This window comes from Leptosomus discolor, chromosome 3 (genome assembly GCF_034619465.1).
Source record: "Leptosomus discolor isolate bLepDis1 chromosome 3, bLepDis1.hap2, whole genome shotgun sequence".
NCBI classification, from domain to species: Eukaryota; Metazoa; Chordata; class Aves; order Leptosomiformes; family Leptosomidae; genus Leptosomus; species Leptosomus discolor.
The window spans coordinates 60,178,704-60,202,356 of NC_141393.1; the positions used below are offsets into that span (position 1 = coordinate 60,178,704).

The 23,653-nt window shown below is 40.5% G+C and overlaps 1 protein-coding gene across 7 annotated transcripts in view; it reads right to left on the reverse strand.

The window, feature by feature from the left end:
- DOCK7 (dedicator of cytokinesis 7) overlaps nucleotides 1–23,653 on the reverse strand; it is a 107,758-nt gene that overhangs the window by 28,903 nt on the left and 55,202 nt on the right. For 3 of the 7 annotated variants that reach the window (XM_086462143.1, XM_086462146.1, XM_086462147.1), the window contains exons 15-29: nucleotides 17,692–17,809; nucleotides 17,037–17,107; nucleotides 16,076–16,214; nucleotides 15,780–15,881; nucleotides 15,428–15,514; nucleotides 14,462–14,693; nucleotides 13,024–13,188; nucleotides 11,920–12,089; nucleotides 7,876–7,968; nucleotides 5,623–5,712; nucleotides 4,505–4,600; nucleotides 4,261–4,401; nucleotides 3,995–4,108; nucleotides 2,799–2,969; nucleotides 1,882–2,021 (exon numbers count right to left, since the gene is read on the reverse strand). In XM_086462143.1, coding sequence (XP_086318269.1) covers nucleotides 1,882–2,021; nucleotides 2,799–2,969; nucleotides 3,995–4,108; nucleotides 4,261–4,401; nucleotides 4,505–4,600; nucleotides 5,623–5,712; nucleotides 7,876–7,968; nucleotides 11,920–12,089; nucleotides 13,024–13,188; nucleotides 14,462–14,693; nucleotides 15,428–15,514; nucleotides 15,780–15,881; nucleotides 16,076–16,214; nucleotides 17,037–17,107; nucleotides 17,692–17,809 — 1,929 coding nt within the window. Of the gene's footprint in view, nucleotides 1–1,881; nucleotides 2,022–2,798; nucleotides 2,970–3,994; nucleotides 4,109–4,260; nucleotides 4,402–4,504; nucleotides 4,601–5,622; nucleotides 5,713–7,863; nucleotides 7,969–11,919; nucleotides 12,090–13,023; nucleotides 13,189–14,461; nucleotides 14,694–15,427; nucleotides 15,515–15,779; nucleotides 15,882–16,075; nucleotides 16,215–17,036; nucleotides 17,108–17,691; nucleotides 17,810–23,653 lie in introns of all 7 variants that reach the window. The other 4 variants (XM_086462148.1, XM_086462150.1, XM_086462149.1 and 1 more) reach the window with 2 other exon arrangements.

Genomic DNA, 23,653 nt, shown 5'->3' on the forward strand with positions numbered 1-23,653 from the left:
AATCTGTTCAGAGTCTAGGTGCTTGGGCTCACTCTCTGTAACTGTCACATTCAGCTGTCTTCATCCGCATGTCACATTGTCACTTAGACTGCAAGTGCTCTGGAGAAGGACTGCAATGTACCCTATTACTGTACAGCACCTAGCACTGAGGGATCTATCCAATGCACAATCTTCAGGCACCAGGGTACTGCAGTCTTTTCTGTCCAACTCAATCCAAAGAGTTCTTATACTATGGGTGAGCTCAAATTTAATATATTTTGCTAATGAAGCAAAAAGAGCAAGGACAGAACACATTTAAAGCTCTGTGTCAAGACCTAAGGCAAAGGTCTAACACAACAGGCACTAGATAGACATCCCTCTCCACTCCTGCTGCAGCATAATGCAACTGGGAACAATTCTGAGCTTTTTCCAATGGTGGCCAAAACATTTTAAGGGCTGGCATGTCTGAACCCTCTACTAATAACAAGCTGATGATACTGTATCACTGTTAAAGTCTTCCCAGGCAAGGGAAGAGCAGATCTGAACAGACTGGTTTACTTTATACAGTGGATCTACCAGGCCAAATGCAGAAGGTTGAAGCCTGAGAACAGCTAACAAACTGCAAACCACAAGTCATTCTGGAAAACAATAAAAACCACATGCGTTACTGGTATACATCTCCACCAAAATTTTGGAGCTTTGATCAAAACGCATCTCCAGAGCTGAACAGGTATCAGGTGGCTTTTTCTGTTTAGATAAGGTTTGAGAGAGGAGCTGTCTCGCCAGTGGACACCAGCAAGATCGTGCTGATAGGTCCTTTGTGCAGCTGGGCAGAGATTACCATCCTGGTCCAATCTCAACTGCTGAGAATAGCAAGGTGAGAGAGCTCAAGAAGCAGGTAGGTGAGAAGAGAAAGTTTGTGAATAACAAGGACAAACACGGTCAGAGACAGCACCTGATTTCTAACCAGCGAGCAGGATGTTCCTATGCTACAAAAAGTATTTCTGCAGACAGTGTATATGGCTAAAGATTTGCTGCTTTTCCCATTTCAATCCACACAAATGGGACTGCAGTGTCTTATGTACATATACAAGAAAATATTCTAATTTATGGCAGCACCTTCTTCTCCAACAGGAAACAGAATGAATGTTTAACTCCTGAGACCTCCTGGCAAAGGGGCAGAATTAACCATGAATCATCAGCATTTGTCGACTCGGCTGATATTTCTGAGTCCACCTTGAGAAAAATGCCTGCGAGAGAACCTAGGACTGTGGAAGCAATCAATAATTTCCATTGAAACCCATTTTAAAAAGGCAAGGCAGAATACAGCCCTAAATAACGCAAGTAACAGACTAGATGTCAGGACTACAAGCTACACTCCTACTTCAGAAAATCATTTGCTGCACAAGCCAGGCAAGTTACCAGGCAAGTCTGCATGCTTGACTATTTGTCTATTTATGTAACCTGCAGGGGCCTCATCAATGCATAATTTATGTTTAAAAAGAGCTGGGAGGACCACAGGCAAAATACACCATAACATTTAAAACACCAGCAACAGAGACTTCCTAAATGTTGAAAACTATTTTCTTGTTACAATTGAGAAAAGCTGTTTTCCTCTTAGAGCTCCAGCAGTGCCCCTGTGGCACCTGGGGGCTCCAGCGGGAACCTCTTTCCCTTCTTCTCAGCTGGAAAAATGTGATTGAAATCATGTTTACAGAATCAGCGCTAAGGAAGTAAGAAATATGAGGGGTAGGGAGAAAGAAGAGGATTCTTAAAGAACTGTTTCTCATCTTCTCAGTTCACAAATTTAAATCAATTCTGGCCATACCAGAACTTGCTTTGCATCCACCATTTGCTTGGAATTACAGAAACCTCTTGGGAAAGAAAATTATAAAGATTTACCCTTCTGCATCAGGATCTAAAATGACAGCCAGTTCTGTTAACACAAGCCCAGCCAAGTAATGCTGTTGGCGGAAAGGCACAGACAATTCAAACATATTTGCAATCTTCTGGTCTTGGACATTTGTGGAGAACCCAGAACTCTGTGAAAAAATCAAGTTTCAGAAGTTGCATAATGAGGCCCCTTGGAACACAGAGTCAAAGCTTACAAAATACATCAGAAGCAGTTTTCAGAATTAAAGACAATCTCCCATAAACTACATTTTCCCTTTTTTGTTTGGATCTAGGCACATCCGCTTACATTACATCCAAGCTCACTAACTCTTTCTATTAATTCTGTTTGTTGTTATTGCCTTCCCACCCACAGGCCAGGCCTTAGGGAAGTTAAGCCAAATAACCTTTAAAAGTGGATTAGTTAAACTTTAAACTCAGGTATGGATGCTCTCACCCAGGCTGAAGCAGGCTTTAATTTGATTTAGTTTACGTAATTTTGCAACTAATTAATCCACTTGAATGACACACTTGCTAATTCAAATTACTTTTTCTGAGAAGGCTAGGACTAAGCTACAGTGTTCTAGAAAGCCCCTTGTTTTGTAAGAAAAGGGTAATGCTGGACAAAGCGTTTTCTTTAATGGCTCATTTATGTTCTTGCATTTGTCCAATATAGGAGGGGACTAGGTCCCTAAGGACAGTGTGCAGTGACTACAAGGACGTGCATACAGGCATTCTTCTTTCAATAATAAAAGATCACAAGAAGTCAAAACCTATGTGGCAGGAAAAGCTAATTTCTAAATAAACACTTCCAAAAAATTTTAGCAAGCAGAGACTGAAAATACAGGTAATACAACTGCCTTATATGACTTAAGTCTCAGAACAAAGCTCAGCTTGAATTTCCACAAAGGACCCTTGTCACAGCATACCTGAGAAGTTGCTGAAGACACAGATGGTGATGGAGATGCAGGTGGTGTGAGCAAGCTGCAGGGTAAATTCAAGGTGACGTAGTGTTCATGGCTGCAAATGATGCGAAGGAAGTCCAGCCTCAAAGATGCCAGGTTACTTGGATTTGTTAAGGAATACAGCTTTGAAGACACCTGGCAAGTTTAGCCCATAGAATTGCAGTTAGCACCAAAAGAGAGTAAAGCCCCCCTGTCCCGTCACTGCTCCCTGAAACCACTTCCAAAGCAAGAACTGAAGAGCTCGATATCATTCAATGATCACATCCGCACCACTTCTTTGCCCTACAGATTAAACTTTTGATGTACAGGAGCCATACACATCCCAGCCAATGGCATACATATTAATACAAGATGTATACAACAGCCATATTTATACAATGAAGAACGACGTACTTCACATATGATATCCACACCCTATTGATTTCAGCAGGGAGTTGTGAGAAGCAGGATGACGCAGTGTGATGCATTAACAGGTCAAAGATGGCAGGTTGGCTAATACACAGTAGGCAACAAAGCTCAAATGATATTGCTGTTCCTGCCCCTTACATAAAATGTTTTAGACTCTGCGGCAAAAACGAGTCTAAGCCGAAGCTCCTGATACCTCGTCATCCCCTTTGTATGCAGCGTCAGCACGGATGTTTGTAGTCAAAACCAAAACTTTGTGGTTCGAGGCAATTTCCCTGCCATAACATTGCAAACAAGCTTCCCAATGCACAACCCAATGTAGGAACCCTCCTTATGGGGGAGGAGACCTTGCAGCCTCAGGAGGATGGAAGGGGAGCCTGGTGATCAGTATGGTCATACAGGGTGAGCATGTCCTTGAGAGACCCACTGACAAACCACGATAGTCTGAGCTCCCTCACAAAACCTCCTACTAATTTTTGATCCAATTACTCTGAACATGATGAGCAGAGGGAATAATTCTTCCTTCATGCTGCATGTCTATTCACTCAAGGGAGTTACTCCTAATTCACATTTAAAAGTTTAATCAGAGAGGCGTAATCTCTAAATCATCACTGAGAATGCCTTGCTTGCTCTAAAAGGACCTGAATAGCAGAATTCTGTGTCCATACTTTACTGTCTGTCAAAGAACACACTCTGTTAGAGTAATAGGCTATGCTGCGGTTCACAGTTAAGTCATAATATTTATCTGCATTCACCTGTTTGTAGCAGGTCTTAATAAGAGCGAAAACAAATCCTCTGTCCATGATAGATAACAGGTCATTGAGGAAAAACGCAAGACTAGTGTTGAGCCTTTCGACCATTTCTGTATCCTAGAGAGAAGGAAGAGAAAAACGGGGAAGAAAACTAAGAGGAGCACACAGTATGTTTTCAAACAATTCCCTGTCTAGGCACCAGCAAACCAGACACAGGAGGACTAGTTCCTGAGCTCTGACCGGGATTCAGTTTAATTGTTTGCCATTACCTTCTGAAACCGAGAGACTATATCACCGGCAATTGTGCTGACCAAAGCAGTTACATCATCCATGAAACGCTCAGGAAAACGATTCTTTCTTGGCGCATCCAGTTTGTCAGCAAAATACAAATGATGCACCATGCTCTTCACCTATAGGAATATAAATTACAACAAAGTCACTTGCAATTGTTGCCACTTGTGTTTTAAACTATGAACTGTGAGACAATAAGCAAGGCGTTTCCAGTTTGCTCACCATCAGCTCGAAGAAGAACCAGGCCTGCTGCAGGGCTGCCTCCCGCACACTCCCGCTGCACACAACCCACTGTAAGGCCAGCTCTTCATGAAAAAGCTACACAGATTCAAATCCAGAGTTAGACCGAGCCTCAGGATCAGCTCACAGAACAGTCCGCATGAGAAATGGTATCAAGGTCCATGGAAAGTATGGCAAACAATGAGGTTAAGCAAAATAAATAACTGGGAACATGACAGCAGTGGTAGCATCCCTTAAAGAAATCCCCAACTAACAATGAGGAACGATGTTATGATATGTGATGATGTGAGAAACGTTTCACAGCATCTTGCTCCAAAATTGAATTTCAAGTGTCAAAAGAATTTTCCACCCACCCCCCACAAAAAAAAAAGTTTGGTGCTCAAATTAGTTTAGTTTAAAAGTCTACCTTTCTGCCTGGTCTGATTTTTGCAGGAAAAAGGAGTAAAAAGTGGACATATAAAGCAATTTGTACAAAGATGTATATTTACTGTGAGAAAGGACTTAAAACAGTAAGAAAGATATGTGGGGCTAAGAAACAGCTTTTTGATTTCTCTTCTAGAGAGGACTAACCCACAGAGTGAATGTTGTCAGTGATCATATTTTCATTACACAGGGAGTCAGGCATTTTGTCTTTCTGACACTGTTTAGCAGGATCTCGACTCCTCTAAGGGAGTGCACTTTCAAAGTAACTCCCATTCACTTTCTGGAGTCACTTGGATTAACACCTATATAACTGAGTTCAGCACAAAACCCCTAACGCTCGCCATCGAGCACATTACAATTTTGCACACAAGAATGTATCATTTACATGTCTAGACAGTGCTATTCATATTTTTTGAAAGCCAGTAATAAACTGACTCCAAACACTATGGACATTAAATCAGACAAGCTACTCCTGATCATTTTATTCTTCCCAATTCGACTCTGTCAGAATACTTCATGTTCACTACAGCCTGGATATTCAGAGGTGCTAAGCAACAGTAGTTCTTAATGACCTCGGAAAAAAATCAGGCTATAAATAAAATAATAGATTGCATCATGTTTTCAGAATGACTTGACCTCCCTGCCCCACAATATCAATTGTCTTCACTGAAATCTACCTTTTTAGTTGGTAATCGTCCTGTTAATGTTTGTAAGAAACTTGACGTCTCAGTGTGCGAAGACATACGATTACAACTTCGATCCGTAGCCTATGGAGTGGAGATGAATGAATGATGACAGGACATTAAAGTTTGCTGTGGATGGGTTCTGCAGCTCAAGGACAATGTACGTTTACAAAAATACTGTTCCAATTGTAGGCTTTTACTGTCTTTACACCTTTTTATGCATTCTCAAACTCTTACTCATTTACAGATTTGGTTTAAACAAAATGACAGTACTTTTTTTTGTTGTAAGACATACAGGCTATTTAAATAACTGCATGTTCTTATGCACAAAAACACTTAACGCTGCAAAGCATGAAACTTTTTCACCATTGCATTTTATCAACATGCATATGTCAAGGAGGTAATACTTGTAATTTCAGCCCATACCTCTCAATCTACCAGAGACCGAGCACATGGGGATGTACCCCACAGCAACGCTGCTACTGGCAAAGGAAATGAAAAAATTACTGAAGTTCTGTTTCTGATGGAAATAATTTGCCAGGAGCGCAAGGGAACTCAGACTAAATATCTCCAGAAGACTGATAAACCTGAAAGGAGGTATAGCTGAGAGGTATGTTCAAAGCAACCATGCAGTGGAAAGCAGCAGGCAATAGGGGCTAAAAAAGTTAACTCTTTCTGACTGAAGCTGCTATAAAGTTTTCATACTTTGCAACACAGAACAGATAGACTTGGCCCTAGCAAGTCACTGGCTCCAGCACTCAAATTTACATGTTTTTAAGACAGAATTTTACATGTGGTAATCGATTTTGGTTTAACAGTATTCCACTCAAACAGTCATGAAGGATTACTTGACGATGAATACTAAATGCTTGATGAAAATGGCAAAATGATTCACAACATCAAAAGAAATGGCAAACATGGACAAAACTACGAAGCTGTGATTAATGTTCCCACTTAGAAATGTACTCCACCTGAAGCTGAAACTAGTGTTACAGAGAGAGAAAAAAGCAAAAAAAGGAAGGGGAAAAGGAAAAAAAGGAAGGGGAAAAGGAAAAAAAGGAAGGGGAAAAGGAAAAAAAGGAAGGGGAAAAGGAAAAAAAGGAAGGGGAAAAGGAAAAAAAGGAAGGGGAAAAGGAAAAAAAGGAAGGGGAAAAGGAAAAAAAGGAAGGGGAAAAGGAAAAAAAGGAAGGGGAAAAGGAAAAAAAGGAAGGGGAAAAGGAAAAAAAGGAAGGGGAAAAGGAAAAAAAGGAAGGGGAAAAGGAAAAAAAGGAAGGGGAAAAGGAAAAAAAGGAAGGGGAAAAGGAAAAAAAGGAAGGGGAAAAGGAAAAAAAGGAAGGGGAAAAGGAAAAAAGGAAGGAAAAAAGAAAAAAAGGAAGGAAAAAAGAAAAAAGGAAAAAGGAAAAAGAAAGAAAAAAGAAAAAAAGGAAAAAGAAAGGAAAAAAAGGAAAAAGAAAGAAAAAAGGAAAAAGAAAGAAAAAAGAAAAAAAGGAAAAAGAAAGGAAAAAAAGGAAAAAGAAAGAAAAAAGGAAAAAGAAAGAAAAAAGAAAAAAGAAAAAAGAAAAAAGAAAAAAGAAAAAAGAAAAAAGAAAGAAAAACGAAAAACGAAAAACGAAAGAAAAACGAAAAACGAAAGAAAAAAGAAAAAAGAAAAAAGAAAAAAGAAAAAAGAAAAAAGAAAAAAGAAAAAAGAAAAAAGAAAAAAGAAAAAAGAAAAAAGAAAAAAGAAAAAAGAAAAAAGAAAAAAGAAAAAAGAAAAAAGAAAAAAGAAAAAAGAAAAAAGAAAAAAGAAAAAAGAAAAAAGAAAAAAGAAAAAAGAAAAAAGAAAAAAGAAAAAAGAAAAAAGAAAAAAGAAAAAAGAAAAAAGAAAGAAAAAAGAAAAAAGAAAAAAGAAAGAAAAAAGAAAGAAAAAAAGAAAAAAGAAAGAAAAAAGAAAAGAAGAAAAAGAAGAAAAAAAAAGAAAAAAAGAAAAAAAGAAAAGCAGTCACAGCATTTACATTTCACAGACCAGCAACCACTGAAATGAAAGAAGGGGACACGTTCACGCATTTTGAGGTTTTTCATGCAGTGTGGTGAGGTGGTGGGGAGGAAGATGCTAACTTATAAAATAAAACTCACAAAGTTTTCAAGGAATAAATAAAAATAAAAAAAACCAAACCACCAAAGTCAGAGTATACACTGAAAAGAAGATATTCTACAGGGAAATATCAGGGAAAACAAAGCCAGAAAAACCTCTACCGAAGACACCACCTGTGTTGACTCTGCACTTGGGCTGGGGTTGGATCCCCATGGGGCTGCTTTTGGACCACCAGTGTTTACCCAGGAATTGGAGCGGTCTAAACCCTGGGCATGTAATAGAAAGCAGTTGGGAAAGGAAAGAAATATTACATGTTGCATGCCATACAGTAGTCAAAGTTTAGTCCTTAAAAGCAATCAAACCAGGTACACTGCAAACACATCATCAGTTAGCACTGTTAAAGCAGCCTGAATTCTCAGGTGTCTGTTAAGACATTTTAGTCCACAGGATTATTTTACATCTCATCACAGACATACACCACATTAATAGTGTCGACAGCTCTCGTCCAACCTGTCCTATCTGTAACGCTTGGCATTCAAAAACCATCCTCCTCCTGAAAAATCATGCTCTTACTTTGACCAGTTTAAACCCATTCACTTCAGTAGATGGAGCCAGCCTAGATTTACAGTGTGAAGGAGGAAAATTGGTGCATTGATGTAAAAAGCACAAAGGATGCTCTCCGAGGTTTCCAGCATTTTTAGGGTAGGCTGCTTGTTAGCCCACAGTTTATAAGCTCTACAACTCTTTAGGAAAATGCTGAGACACTCTGAAGAGACTGACTGTCACCTCTCACAGGGTTTCCTACTCATGGAATAAAAATCCAGCACTGCTAGCAGAGTAGCCCTGTGAACAGCATTTCACATGGACACTCGAGTATTTTCTCTGGGCAGTGTGGCAAAGAGAGGAAAGAGCACATACCTTTTCTGGGATCAACCTGCTTTGCGAAGCAAAATATTTGAAAAATCATCCTGCTTTTTAAAAGCTCAATCTAGTTTGTACTCCAAATTCTATTCATGCAATGGATCATATGGGCAAAACTACTGTGGATCCCTCCTCTCCCACTGTTCCCTTCTCCTCTCAAGATACTCAGAAAGAAGAAAAGGAAAAATTTAAACCTGTGTTTGTCACCCAGGCTGCAGCGAAGTCAGAAACATTCAGTGGGATGTAATGGACTTTCCCGGGTCCCAGGAACCAGCTCTAATGGAGTTTTGCAAAGCCACAACCAAATAGCAGTTCCTTATAAATTCCATATCAGCTTTGACCCTCACCTGAGCAAGAGCTTTCATCCTAGTTTTTGTGCCAACTTAGGGCTTTTTCCCAATACATGAAGCAAAGGTGCAGTCCATTTCATCACAGCGATCATCATCAGCTGCAAAGTCCACCAAGCCTAACAATCTATTTCTCTCAGCAAAGAAAAATCCACCTCAGGGTTGAACCCAGCGTGAGAGCTGTAATCTGGGATTCAAACCATTAATCCACTGAGCTATCCTCTATGCAGAGTACAGCAACGCTGTAATTTTGCTTAAGATGTCCAATAAAAAAAAGTACTGAGCACATAAATACATAAGGACAGTGTTTTAATCGTAATTACTTTTTGGAAGAAATAAATCAAAGCTCTCTGCCCTGCTCAGACCCATAAACACGCTTTATTTTGCTCACAGTGAATTAAAGTCGAAAGGACTTTGCAGAATGCTGAACTAAACTCATGTCTTGTAAAATCAGGTCTAATTTTGAAAATGCCTTTATCACACTCACATTTCTGCTCCCAAGCTTTCTAATCATGTCACTCTCGTTCTGAGGATAAAGTTAAACATATACCATGTTTGCAGAAGCAGAAATCATTTTGTAAAAATCTGAAAAGGGGAAGGTTCTTCCCTCTTTGGAAAACAGAAGAGTACAAAAGCTTCCTATTGCTTGGCAGAGTCACTCAAACGTTCACAAAACTGCTATTAAATTCTGTTCTGTCTCTGGGATGCAACCTGCAGGTGGATCTGTGCAGGAACATAAGACGTATTTGTGAAAAGCCACTGTCGGAGCAATGAAATTCCACAAACTTTTCTGTTTTTTCCCAGCACATCTCCAACATTTCCAGAACACTTAAAGCATAAAATCTCACCATAGCTCTTTTTAGACACTTAACAATATTCACTTTACTAGAGAATAAAATTTACATGGCCTCAATTTACAAATGAAGGCAAAATAAGTGATAGACCTAAAACCTCCTCTAACCTTCCAAATCCTGTAAGGGAGATGACTACTTGAATTTTCAAAATTAAGTAAGAAGCTGATAAAGGGGAGACTTGAAGTATATTTACCAAACCTATAAATACCTACATTACAATAAAAAAGACAATACAGGACTGGACTCGAAGACTTCCATCGAACCACAAAACACTATTTGTTGGGGTTTTTTTTGTTTGTTTTTGTGGGTTTTTTTTTAAAGCAGAATCCTCCCACAATAGATTCTAATTTGAAATGCAGGTTCCCTATTTGGGTATATGTGCTTAAGCCATTACTGGGAGAAACAGAATAGGAATTTTTGAACCCTCTTACTCATTTCAACATCTCAAGAAGTGTCTAATTTTTGCCTGTTGATATTAATAAGCAGAAATAATTATATTCAACCAAAAGTCTGTAAGTCAAACTGAGCTTAAATTCTGATGCTCAGACTACCCTAAAGGAAACTTTTCCCTCAACACTTATTCACAGAGTAAGTTTTCCTTTAAAGCCTGGAGTACATCTCTAGAAGAAAATCTCACTTCATTTTGTATTGTGACATTATTCACCAAGCCAGCAAGCGTTGAACTTCTGATAGCCCGTGCAAATTCCATACGCACATTAGTGCCTACGGCATTTCACAAAAGGTCAGGGTTGTTTAATTAGGAAGACACTGAAGTGGTCTTTAAAATATTTTAAGACTTCTAAGTCCAAACTTTGATGTAAGAAACAATGATTTGCCTACCCACGCTTCTTTGGCTTCTTATTTGGTCAGCAAATTATGTTGCTATTAATTTAAAATTGGTAACCTCTTTCTGAAACTATGTTTCTCTTGCTCTTACAAAACTCAGGACCAGCTGGTGTCAAGCCTGTCTGGTCAGGCTGATGGCTTTATTAACACTCATCTTCCAAAGGAAGATCTTGCTCACTAATCTTCCAAAGGATCGAACATTAACAGCTCTCTGAAAGGGCTCAGGAATTCATCTGTTCTGGAAGAGCGAAGGGTCACAGGTGGGAAAGCGTCTCATCTTGGTGTAACTTATCACAGTTTGAAGGTTAAAAAAATAAAGAGAACCCCAAACAAGCTAAGGCATCCCTCTCAGGGAAGGGAATTACCCACACAGCAGATTTGCCCTGGCTCATCCCACCTATTTCAGGCACAAAACTGAAGTGCTCAAATTGGGACTGCAGCAGTCCTAGGTCCTTGGAAGTCACCAGAGAGACAGGCCCTTCTGCAGGAGACGCCTACGCTGAGCCCTTCAGAGCCAAAGTAAGAGCATGCCAGATGCCCCGCACTCATGTGCCCACACTGGTAAGTCACTTTTAGGTGTGGGGAGTCAGTGTGGGTGCAGAGTTAGCACACCATAAATTCACACTGCAGCTCAGCTGGCCGGACTATGGCTCACTCACCAACCACCCAAAATCCTCTCTGGCCCATGCAGGGACTAGGAACATTCCTGCTGTATGCAAGACACCTGCTTTGGACAAAAGTACTAAAGAAAGCATCTGAGCAGCCATTAGTGCTGAATGCAGAGGAGAGGAGAGAGTTATGGCTTGGGAGGCAAGAGCAGGATCACAGGGTGGCAAGGCAGGAGATGCAAGGGTTGGGGAGACATAACAGAGCTGGTCAGAGGATATGACTGCTGTCCATGTGAAAAGTGAGGCAGTACAACCATTCTTGTCCTACTAGTCTTGGGGAAACAAGTCCAGAAGGACTCTTGCCCCAAGCCACCACACTTGTGGATGTAACATTGCCAGGATGGTCTCCAACAACTCAGAGAGATCAGCAACTGTTTTCAAGGAGTGGAGTTGCAGTAGTGTTATCAGCAACTGCCAGAAAAAGTCTGAGAAGGGGCCGTTAGTAAGGACAAATTTCATAGGGAAAAAAACCAACAACAACAACAACAAAAAAAAAATCACAAAAACTTCCCCGTTACTTCTTTAAAGATTAAATAAAAGATGCTGAAGTTCCTGTAAGACCCTCAGCAGTGCATGCCTACCTTACTGCCAATGATCGAGCGAACTTCATCATCTGGGGAGGTGGGGGTCCCAGATATATCTGGGTTGCTGTTGCTGAGGCTCCGTGAGCGGTTCAGGTTAAGGCTTGCCGGTCGGACAGCAGATCGAGCCATAGTGGCATAATGCACTGATCCCCCCAATCCACCGGGACCTATGGTGGTGTACAAAAGAACGTCCTGTTAGACCATGAATCAGAGCCTTGATCCCATGCTGCTTTTCACTAGCTTGATGCAGCAAAGCCTTTGGATAACCAGTAGGTCTGGCCCATAAGGCAATTGTCCCTATGCCTTCCGCTACCTGGATCTCCAAGGCAAGCAGCAGGGAGATGGCATGGAATTGAAAAGCTATTTTATCCACTGCTCTATGGGAAGCAGGAAGCACCCTGTGGATTTAGGCAGCTTGTGTGAAGTACGTCTTTAGCTAAAGGGATATTTGCCAGACCTCAGACTCGTCAACCACCAAAGAACTGGGCACAATTTTAAGTACACAACCTTCCCAACCCCTCTCAGAGGTTTTCCACTCCATGCAAGAAGCAAGTGCTGTGCACAACGGTCCTCCCAAAGCCTAGTTTTCTTTGACTGTCATTCACACCGTCTCTTCCCCCATGCAGATATATCCCTTGTTCTCAGCAGCGGAGGAAGTAATTTGTCTCCCTCCTGTACCCAGACATGTCTTTTCAGGAATTTCACACTCCTTTGCCAGTGTATCAACTTTTGCTGGAACCAGATGAAAGTCTGAAAGTACTAGTGAAGGAGACTGGGAAGCAGGGCAGGCCAAGAGCGCACCACATCTGTCTACTTGCCACAGAAAACAAAACTAAAAAAAACAGTATTTTGCCATAATTTAGCCTCACTGTCTTTCAGCAGTGCCACTGTTACTTAAGATCATCAAATAGTTAAATCTCTGACACAGCTAACTGTAATTAAACTTATCTTGTAAATGGCTATGTTGGATCAGAGAAAAAGTTAATAACAGGGCTTGGCACAGAACCAGCCATGTAGTTGGAGCTCAAGAGCACCTGCTAGCAAGCAATTTCTGCTTGCTTTTAACAAACTGTGACTTGAAATAAATGAAAAAAGAGCAACCTGGTGATGGTGAGTTGGGATAGGTATTTGGTAGGCGAAACACATAATAAATATAGGAAGCAAGAAGGCTGTTTCTGCCATGCTGGTCCTGGTTTCCATCCAAGTTCTTGTGAAGTCTGTTTATGATTGATGCCATTGCTTCAAAAGATGCTTGGCCCAGGTTAACTGAAAGTAGTAAATGAGGAGTTTGTTTTAGACTGCAGCAGTACCCATGAGCAAATCCTAAATGTACATTTCATCTACCTTCTAAAGGATAAATGGTGAAGCAAGCCTGTTAAGAGTATAGCAAGCATTTCTCATGAAAAACTGAACCTGGTATTTGAACTAGGTCTAATAAGCAGCCTAACAGGAAGACAGGTGTTGCAGTGATAAGCTTCCACTTTTATTAATAACAAATTTTATGAATTTAGGCCTGATTTCTGGAATCAGCCCAACTTCGGTCATCAACTGCAATGGTAACAAGATCAAGTCCTTGTTTAATCGATGGACAATATCCTTTGGATATTATCATATTTTTCTCAGTTAATTATTTCCTCCATTTAAGCCTTAGCCAAAATAGAGACTGTATCAAAAAGAACAATTCCATTCTGTTTCGGAAAAAAAATCTGTCCTAAAAATGAATACTGAAATCTACACATGGACTGAGCAGATTTTCTACACAAAGTACGGATGAAGCAGATGGCAGACAGAGGCCACAAATCTTAGTTTTTTAAAAACTAGACACTAATGTCCTCAATGCTCCACAAACTAAACCAACACTTAAAGACTGAAAGAGCTTCAAAATACAAAATAAAAATTCAAGCAAAATTCTTCCTCAGAAAGATAACTTTTTAAAATAAATTACTGCTATTTTTAAAGCAGTCTTAGATAAACTCAAGTTTCCTATGAAAAATCCCAACTGCTATTTTAAAATCTAAGGATCTAATCCTGATTTCCACCTGAGACTTTTTGTACTGCCAGAGCATCGCCCATAACAGGGAGCAAAAGGAGGGATTATTATTGCTGACAGTATCAGATCCACAGTAGTTAGAGGAACACACAGCATCTGTATCTTCTTCTTACCTACTTCAAGGTTTTCCAAGGTGACTAGTAAGGTTGAAATTCTTAGTTTCTGAATGTCAGTAAGGAGACACCTTCACAGGCGCCGGTACTAAGAAAATACTCAGCATCCAACTCATGAAAGTCAGGCCCCTTTCTGGTGTCTCAACGTGGACACCAAATTACTAGTCATTCTTGAAAACCTTTGTACTAAATACTGCTCCTGTGTATATCACCACTGATCTGGATGCCAGCATGTTTTATTTTGAAGATACATGGTATATTAGTGGCACTAAAATAAAGCATAAAAATGGATTTTTTCATTTCTACATAAATATGATAAAATTAGAAGTGTCAAACTTTCAGCTATATAATTCTCTATAAAACTTAAATAGAATACCTATTTGGCCTGCAATGACAGGAGGTCTTACTACCAGAAGAATCAGTTTGTCAAGCAGGAGATGAAGAAATCGCACTACCGGCTCCAGTTGAGAGGAATTTAAAGCTGAAATGCTGCTCTTCAGTTCATTTTCCAAGTTGTTTTCCATAATTCTCATGTCTCCTATTCGCACAGGGAACATGTGCTCATCCAGAGCATGGACAAGTGCAAAGAACTTGTCAAGATAAGGGTCCTACACACAAGCAAAAAAGCAAAAAAAAAAAAATTCAGAAAGAAGCTCCAAAAGTAACTGCACTTTCTATGGATTTGTACCTCATGGATGAATTCTTCCTCATTCTTTTATCTGACCATTTAACCTCACAAAATTAGCAGAAACTCAAAATCTTTTGAGAGCTCTGCCCATATGTCTAATTCAACTGAAATCAGCCAATGTTCAGAAGTTGTCAGGGCAAAACTAGTAGACCCACAGAATGTGTCCTCTTAGAAAACAGGCAAAAATGCACTAAAATCATGTTACTATTTTCAAGAGAAAATACACAAAAACCAAATTACATACTGGCAAATAAAACAGAAGTTGAAATTATTAGTCAAAATTGTTGTCATCTTTCTTTTCAGATCAAAGACAGATGAAAAATACATGGAGAAACAAGAGGCAGAGGGAAGAACAGAAATCAAGAAAACATCATATGCCTAGACTATATGAGATCTGTTGTCTGAGGTCTGAAAACACTGTCGGCCATTCACCCTCTCTGAATAGAGGCCAAACTGCTCACAGTTTTAAGCAGAATTTCTCAAATATACCCACAGCAGAATGTGGAATAACAGGTCTGCTGGCTCAGAACTGAAAATGTGATTGTAACTTCACTACAAGTAATTATTATACTCTTCACAGTATCAACTTTGACAGTGTTTCAACTGTCAAATGCCTACCAAACTCTTATTACAATTACTGCTCTTAACATTTACCTGAGTGTGGAGGGATGATACAGCAACAACTTCTACATTGAAAACCCCTTTGTGGTTATCCACCCACTTCATCCCAGGGAGTGGAACCTGCAGGTTAATAGAAAGATGAGTGAGGATGTGACAGAAAGCAGAGCTAAGGCACTCCTAATTACAATTACCACTTTTTCTCATTTTACTGTCAGATCACAAACATGTGCCGACACACACATCTGTCTAAACTTCACAATTTACGAAATAAATAACCTAAGAGTTAAAAGTACACATGCACACACAGTCACACACATATAGGTACACATTTTGCTTTTTAACAGAAGTATTCTCCCGCTGATTTTCAGCACAAAGAACAACTCACCTCTGGAGAAAGGACGGAATAAGCTTGTGGTGGTTTTTCCAATGAAACGGGTAAGCAGAACTGACCAGTCTTTAACCGTCCATTTTGAAGCATCGGTATCCACTTTAAGGAGAAGGAATTAACAAAAGAAAAAACAAATGCACTTCTTAAGGCTTTCTTGAACTTTGCAGGCTTGACTGTCAAACTCTCAAATTCTACAGTGGCATATGAGTTGACAGCGATGCTAAACCAACTGCTAACAAATGCATTATGAAAACATCCTATGCTGAAGAACACAAAGACCAAAAGACACTCACCGTGTATCCCACTGGAGTCTCCAGGGGAGTGTTTTGTTTTTGTTGGCAACTGACATGGTAGAAAGTGAAAAGCAGGTGGTGGTGATCGGTTAAAGTGGCTGGAAGCTTAATCTTGATCTCCTCATGAAAATCAGGCGATCTGTGTAGAGACAGACCCGCAACTGAATCATCAATACAAACAGTGGTTTATTATCTTATGCTCGAGACCAAATCCTTTGATTTCAGGTATCGGGAGGGAAGAAAGTACATGGACTATCCCAAAGGATTAAAGCTTCACTTTCTGATCACCAAGGACTGGAAAAACTTTGTGTACGCATTTACAGTCCACAAAAGGTGAAAGCGGCAGCCCCCTCCTCACACCGGCACTCTGAACCGGACTGCTTCCTATGAGCAATAAACTCCTGTCTCAAGGTGGAGATTGCCACAACCCCCAACCTGCAGGCCAGGATTCTATCCCCAGTACATCTCTCCCTCGTACAGCTACAAAGACTATCAACATGTTACAGCCAGATTCAGCACTCCTTACCCTGCTAGAATGAAACTATTTTCAAGACCAAGTACTTCCAATTTGTATCTAAAGTCTAAAGGCTCCAGCAAAATAACAAAGCACATGCTAACATGAGTTTATAATATAAATCTTCATCAATACTAACTTGAAGCTTGTACTTCCAGCACCTGCTGAGCTGGGCTACGTGCTCAGGATCACAGCCCCTGACACAATGCTGATTTGTACCAGAGCAAACAAAGACTCTGGCTCCTAGTCATTGCAAAGTTCTAACGACAGTATCAGCTGACACTGCAGTTGTTGTGAGTGCTACCCAGATAGTCATTGTTAAATAATTAACACTGAGACAGGATCACTGGTGAGTTACTCCACTTTCACACTGGTAAAACTTCCTTTGGGTGGAATCATACTATCCATATGGGGCCATGTCCTTTCACAAGCTGCTGTGTGTTTTACCTGTTGTGATATACTACAGCTGTGTATGCCTCTTTGGAAAATTCAGGGCAGCTAGACTTGCCAAAGATGACCTGAAAAACAGAAAAAACCCCACAGAAATCCCTCTATAAAACTGTGCCAAGAATTTGTTCCATAATCCTGCAGACATTTACAGTTCCATTCATGAGTCTGTGCACCTGTGTACAATTACACCTGCTTGTTATGTGCCCCTTCACTTATACGCAATGTTTTAGTTAGTCACTGAAGAGTTCACAATTTTAATAATCCCAGTTACACATGCACACAGATGTGGCTGATGAACTGATGAACCTAACCACCCTACGCAGATCTTCACCAAGTGCTGATCACTTCTGGACTTCTGGCCCTGAACACAAGTATAACTATCACCTTCAATTTTTTTGACATGGAAGTAAAAATGCTATGCCAAATACAAGGGTGTCCACTGCAAACATCTCAGGTTAAAATACTAGCTACTACATCGTTACTTTGCAAATGCTATACCAATGTACTTCTTGTTCTGAAATATTGTAATTTTATATTCCTCTAAACTTGTTATTTTGAAATGTATTTCAGTGAGGTTTTCTTTAACAACTGCAAAGTGTGCTCTGCCTTATCGGTAGCAGCATTCACACGGAGCACAAAGTACTTCCCTCACCGGCATAGCATTGCTTGGGTCCTCTCCATACATGAACTGGACTTTTACAGTGATATTCCTGGCAGATCCTTGGCGGTTGGCGAAATTAAGGCTCTGAGGATAGACATAAAGAAGATTCCTGCAAAAGACAAAGGCATCAAGTGAGCATCTCCATGTAAGAATGAGAGGGTTCACACCTTTATTAATACTACAATTTAAACTTCTGTGGAAACACTCAGAGAGTCAAAGTGAAGGGTTTGACATTTTCCATTAGCCAGATGCTCTTCTCTTGAACAGAACCGCACAACCATACAAGCAATTTGATAATGACCCCTTATTTTAGACATCAAAAGTCATATTTTTTTAAACTACCATCATACTTTGAAATAGTTCCTAAGAGTACTTGAAAAATACAGGTAAACATTTACCAGTGATTCTACAATCTAAGAAGTTCAAGTGGAAAGAAAACATACGAATAGAAAAGCACTGAGAAGTGCTTATTTGTTCAACACAGAGTTGGTTCCTATTAAATACATTCCTTGTTGTGACCTGTCCTTTTTTTTTTCCTCTTTCTTTTTTTTTTTAAATCTCCTTACATCACGATGACTTCGGGTAACACCTCTCCTCTGAAAACAGATCAAACTTAATGGATATCTGTAGCTCTAGCAGACATGCAATCCTCACAATAACTCAGATGGAATGGTGTCTGAATACCACACTTTGGGAAGGATGGGGATCAATTAAAACTCACATCTGAGAAGCAAGAATAGTCAGGAGCTCTGGAAAACAGTGGGGATGGCTAGACTGAACTAGAAGTGTTTAGCTTTGAGTGAATGGCTGAGGCCACAGGTAACGACAACAGTCCCAGGTATCTAAAGAACTGCTGCAAAGACTGAAATAAAAGTGATCATCACTTCCACAGGGAATATGACAGGACACAATGGGCTGAAATTGCAGCACAGTATATTTAGACTAGATACGAGGAAAAACGTTCTGACTGTAAGGCTACTTAAGCAGTAGAACAAATTGCCTGGGGAGGGTGTGAAATCTCCATTTTCTGGTAGCTTTTGAGGATGGGTGAGGCAGATACCTGTCCAGATCGGTTTATAGACAACCTCAGCCTTCACTGCGGAAGGGCAAATTTTGGAGGCCCCTTCCAGCTCCATTTCTCCAAGTCTACAATTACTTTAAACACAACAGTGACAAGATGCAAAACTCTGCAATATTTTCCATCCTCTTAGGCCTGCTGATCCCTGACAACAAAATGCAAGTCGGATTCACACATTGTTAGCAAAACTGTCCACTACAAGCCCCTGTCTGCCCTGTGAGCAAGTAATTTACACCTGCAGAAAGTCCCCTACATGTTCTTTTAAAGACAAAAAAGACAACAGCCCCTGAACCATTCCACTCAACATACCCAGTTACTCAAAGGAAATATACCTTCTTTTGCCCCCAAACAAGTAGAAGTGTATGAATTATTATACATCTTTAAAAAATCAGCCTGGAAATCCCCTATCCATCTCCCATACAGCCCTGCCCACCAAACCAGCATCATTCCCATTCAGACACCCAGGCTCCTATGGCTCCAGCAAGAGGAACTGAGAGGAATGCTCACCACAGGCTACTTGGCAGCCTAACGGTTAGGTGAGAAGTTCACGCTGCTGCTTTGCATCTGCTTGGGATAAAAGACTGGCATGTTGCATTTTGCCCAAACACTGAAGCAACCAATTCTGTGACAAATCCTGGCTTGTAAGGCAAGAGGAAAAAGAGGCTCCCTTCCCCTCTGTCCCCCTCCGGGAACTATTAGTGAATTTGAACACAACTTTTAAGTAGTTTCCAACTGTTCCTTGTCCCACAGAGGCAAGAGACAACAGATAGGCACAGAAAACTGAAGTGAGGAGCACAGCAGGACAACATTTTAAGCATAATAAAGCAGCTGCTAGAGAGTGCTGGCAACAGTAGATTGAAAACAAAAAGACTCTTTTTTTGATTGTCAGGAGAGAAGTAATTCGGTTGCTCAGTGAAGGCAGCTGGTGCCTTTTTAGGTGCCATGGGTATCCAAAACACGCTCACTGGGCTAGCAGTGGGTCACTCTCCTGGAGGAGCAGCTGGAGGGTGGGCTGACCTAGGCTGCCTGAAATTGTGCTAGATGTCAATGTTTCAGCAAACGAATCCTACCCAAGGACTTGGTTCTGATGGCAACTCCATTTGCTCCCCGATACCCATGGGTACTCCCATTTATACAGACATGAGCTAATGCCGGTCCTGAGGAATTCTCCAAGAGTTTCTGAAGCAAAAGGTACATCCTCCAGTTCAGCACCTACATAGAGCAGTCCAGCTGCACAACTCCAGAAGGCTGTACGGGGCAGTGTTATGAAGCCAGAATCTTTTTCACCTTTCCAGGCAGAGGAATATGCTTAGCTGGCATGTGGGAATTTCTTCCCTTTCAAGTCCTTCATGGTGAATTAAGTTTTTGAATCCCATCCCCATTGGTCGCTTTGCCTAATCAATGCTCTCTTACTATTTCAGAGGGGGCCTGTGCCGTTTTTGCGACTCTACTAAATTACTTTGTTCTGGCACGAATACATTTGCTCCTTGATGTTCTTTTTAAAATGAAAATGGATATGAAAATTTACTCTAAAATGTACATTGCTCATAAAACTTTTATTAAGTATTATTAGTGCTTAAGAGAAGGATTTAATGTATTTGTGAAGCCAGGCTACAGGACCCCTATATTAAAGGCAGTCTTATGATAAGCTTAGGACTGATTTATGCTGAATAGCAGAGATGAGCCTAAACCAAGCTTGCAGTTCTCCTACCGTCTCTTCTGCTAGGGCTTGGCCTGCTGGGAGCAAAGGAGACATTTTACCAATCTGACGCCACTCTAGAAAGAGGGTGCTAGAGACCTACAAGCAGACACTACAGCTGACGTTACATGTCAGGCAGGGCTTTAGCTGCATTCATAACAAGCACTGCAGGAAACATACAGGTTGTTCCTCCCACCACTGCCTTTCAAGCCCTTGCCATGTGAAAGGCTCAGAGGTCAGTTATCCTGTATTTCATTAGGAAGAAGTTCATGTTGGCTATGGGAAGTCCAGATGTACAGATTACACTGTAAGACAAGAGAGAGTGGGAAGCTTGCTCCTGTTCAGGCTGCTTCTCTCCAGAGGGTTTCCTACTACACATACCTTCTTTCTGTGGATAATTTACACACAGAGGGGGAAAAATTCCCCATCTGGCAAATCAGAATGTGACCCCAAGTGAAAAATCCTATTTTACCTTACCCTACATAGTTAAAAGCCGCAGGTCTTCCCGTCTGCCATAAGCACAGTTACAGGAGCAATGGAAAGAGACTGATGGCTGAAAAACTGATAGGAACATTATAAATCTCTTGAAGGAACCGATGCCTCTGTCCACTAGCCACCCTGGGAGGTTGACTTCTCAGTTTCTCCTCTGTTACCCTCTTTCCTTTGATTCATTATATGTCCAGTTCTCATCTTACTATTTGTGTGCACAAATACCAGGACTCAGAAGACTTTGTAAGACAGCAGAGGTGCAACAACCATCCTCTGAAAAAAGCGAAACGACTTCTGCGCAAAGCGATGGTAAAAGCTGCTTCACTGCATGGGTGAGATGACAGGTGTAGAGGTTGCTGGGCTTTTAAAGGCAAAGTAAGTGGCATGCCACTGAATGTAGTCTTCAGAATCCAAGAGAGAACAGCCTCAGCCCTGTATTATACACAAGCAGTGGGAAGCAAGAGGAAAGAGCAATGTTCTGATGGGCCAGACGTCATAGGGAGGTCTCATATCACAGTGTTCAATTCTTTATAGAAGGGATAAAGGGAGGAGAAGGGATTGACCTGCAATGCCAACAACCGTGCTAGGCATACCCTGAGTAAACAAGAAGATCACTAGTCCTTATGCTTCCAGGTAACAGCTACTTCTTAATTATACTACTCACAGATTTCTACCAATAAAGACTTCAGCCAGAAGCTTTAAACCCAAGGACTTGTGTCTGGAGCTAAGGTATGCAAAGCTTATACTATTATCTCAAACAGATCTCAAATGAACTTTTACTTCCATAAAATGAATTGCTAAAGTGCAAAGGCTTCCCAAGCCATGGAAATAGTGGCACCAGGTACTCCTCTAAATATTTATATAATCTAATTGCAGCCATTTTGCAAAATCCTTCATAAAGGTATTAGAACATTAAGAGCTAATCCTAACTCTTAGAGGGGATGTCTACTACTATGAAAATTTCCCTTTCCAGTAAAACCCAGAGACCTTTTTCTTTGCTTTATTCCTACTATGAAAAACATTTAAAGCCCATTTAATCAGGATTACCCAGGTGCATGAAAGATCTTCAGGATCATGTTTGTTATATATATCTTTTCTTGACTGGGCTAACAGCTCTCAGAGGCAGGATTCCCTCTTAGGGTTTCTACAGCCCCTGAATCTTATGGTTTAATCATACCAGAAGGTCTTCTCCCCTCTGCTTTCCCGCGCCCTGCTTTGCTTATGGACTCTGTGACTTGTGATATCTATGGGTGCTGTTTTGTAGTGAGCTTATCACTGCCTGACTTTATCGGCACCGGCATTAATATGGAAATATGCTTGGCAGCTGTTTGACATCAAAGCATTATGACTGGCTTTCTCCTTTGGAAAACAAACTTTTCTAATGGGTAGTGCCATGCCTGAGCAGCACTCCAGCACAAGCAAGCCCCCGTAGCTTGCTGAGTTACCACACGTCAGCTGAGCTGCAACAACCGCGGCAAGGAACGGGCAAGGCATGGCGACACCCAGGAGCATCTCAAGCTGTAGATACCTGGTAAAATGTCTGATCTCCAGTTGCTTGGTCATTGCTATTTCTTGAGCAACTTCCTCTATTTTTCTGAAGATTAAGCCAAGAATAAAGATTTTTGGAGGTGATGGGGTCAGGAAGAATTTGAAACTACTTAAAACTGATAAAGACTTCTTGTAAGAAATAGCTAAAACAACAGAAAATGATTCACCTGAAACTCTGTAAAACCAAAGCCACTCAAGTACTTTGAAGTGGATTGCAGAAAGTCTACACTTTTCTTATTTTTTCTTTCTTTTTTTTTTTTTTTTAAATTTTGCAACTAGTTCTTCAAGTTTTGCAGCCCAAAATCCCTGTGTCCGATGCCAGAGGCTAGATTTTGTTCCCTATTACAGAGCAGTGTCAGGCCCAGATAAAAACCATACCTAAATTTCATCTACCCAAGTAAAACTCCAATGAATTCCCCTGCAGAAAACACAAATCCTTCAAAAGCACATGCTTGTCTTTCCTTTTTAAACACTGGAAGTGTTTAATAGGGTTATCAGGTGTTATGTATCTTGGTCTACCATTCAAAGCAAAAACTATCAAACCTTTCAGCGTTGAAGCGTTAAGAAACCTAACAATTTCACACAAAGGTACAATATAAGTGCCGTAGGTGCTATCCAGGTTCTGCACGTGTTGTTTTTTTTTTTAAACTCATTTGAACAGTTCTTCATACATTTCCGCTGATATTACCAAATGAGAAAATGCTGCAGGAGTGATGACTCAATGCAAACCCACCAGGATGATCACTGTTCCATGAATAACCCTAATTGTTCTAACACATTTTCTAACAGATTTTTAGTAGGGTTGAGTAAATACTGATTTGATGAGTTTCTTTAGAAACTAATCTGAAAAAATTGCAGATTTTAATAGGGCACAATAACCTTCCACTGAACAGCTCCTCATAGACTAGAGGCTCATGGACATGCCTTGTAAAAGCAATCAACTTTGTCAAAGCTAGAGCTCTGGAATAAAGCCCTATGCCATGCAGATCAGAGAATTAACCATGATAAACACTCATTATCACAATAAAATTAAGAATTAATATGTTACCATTTGAGCCCTACTTACCAGACTTCTACATGTGGAGTTAAAATAAAGTGCCAATAAAATGGCAGAAGCAGAAAGATTAAACCATGTTTCA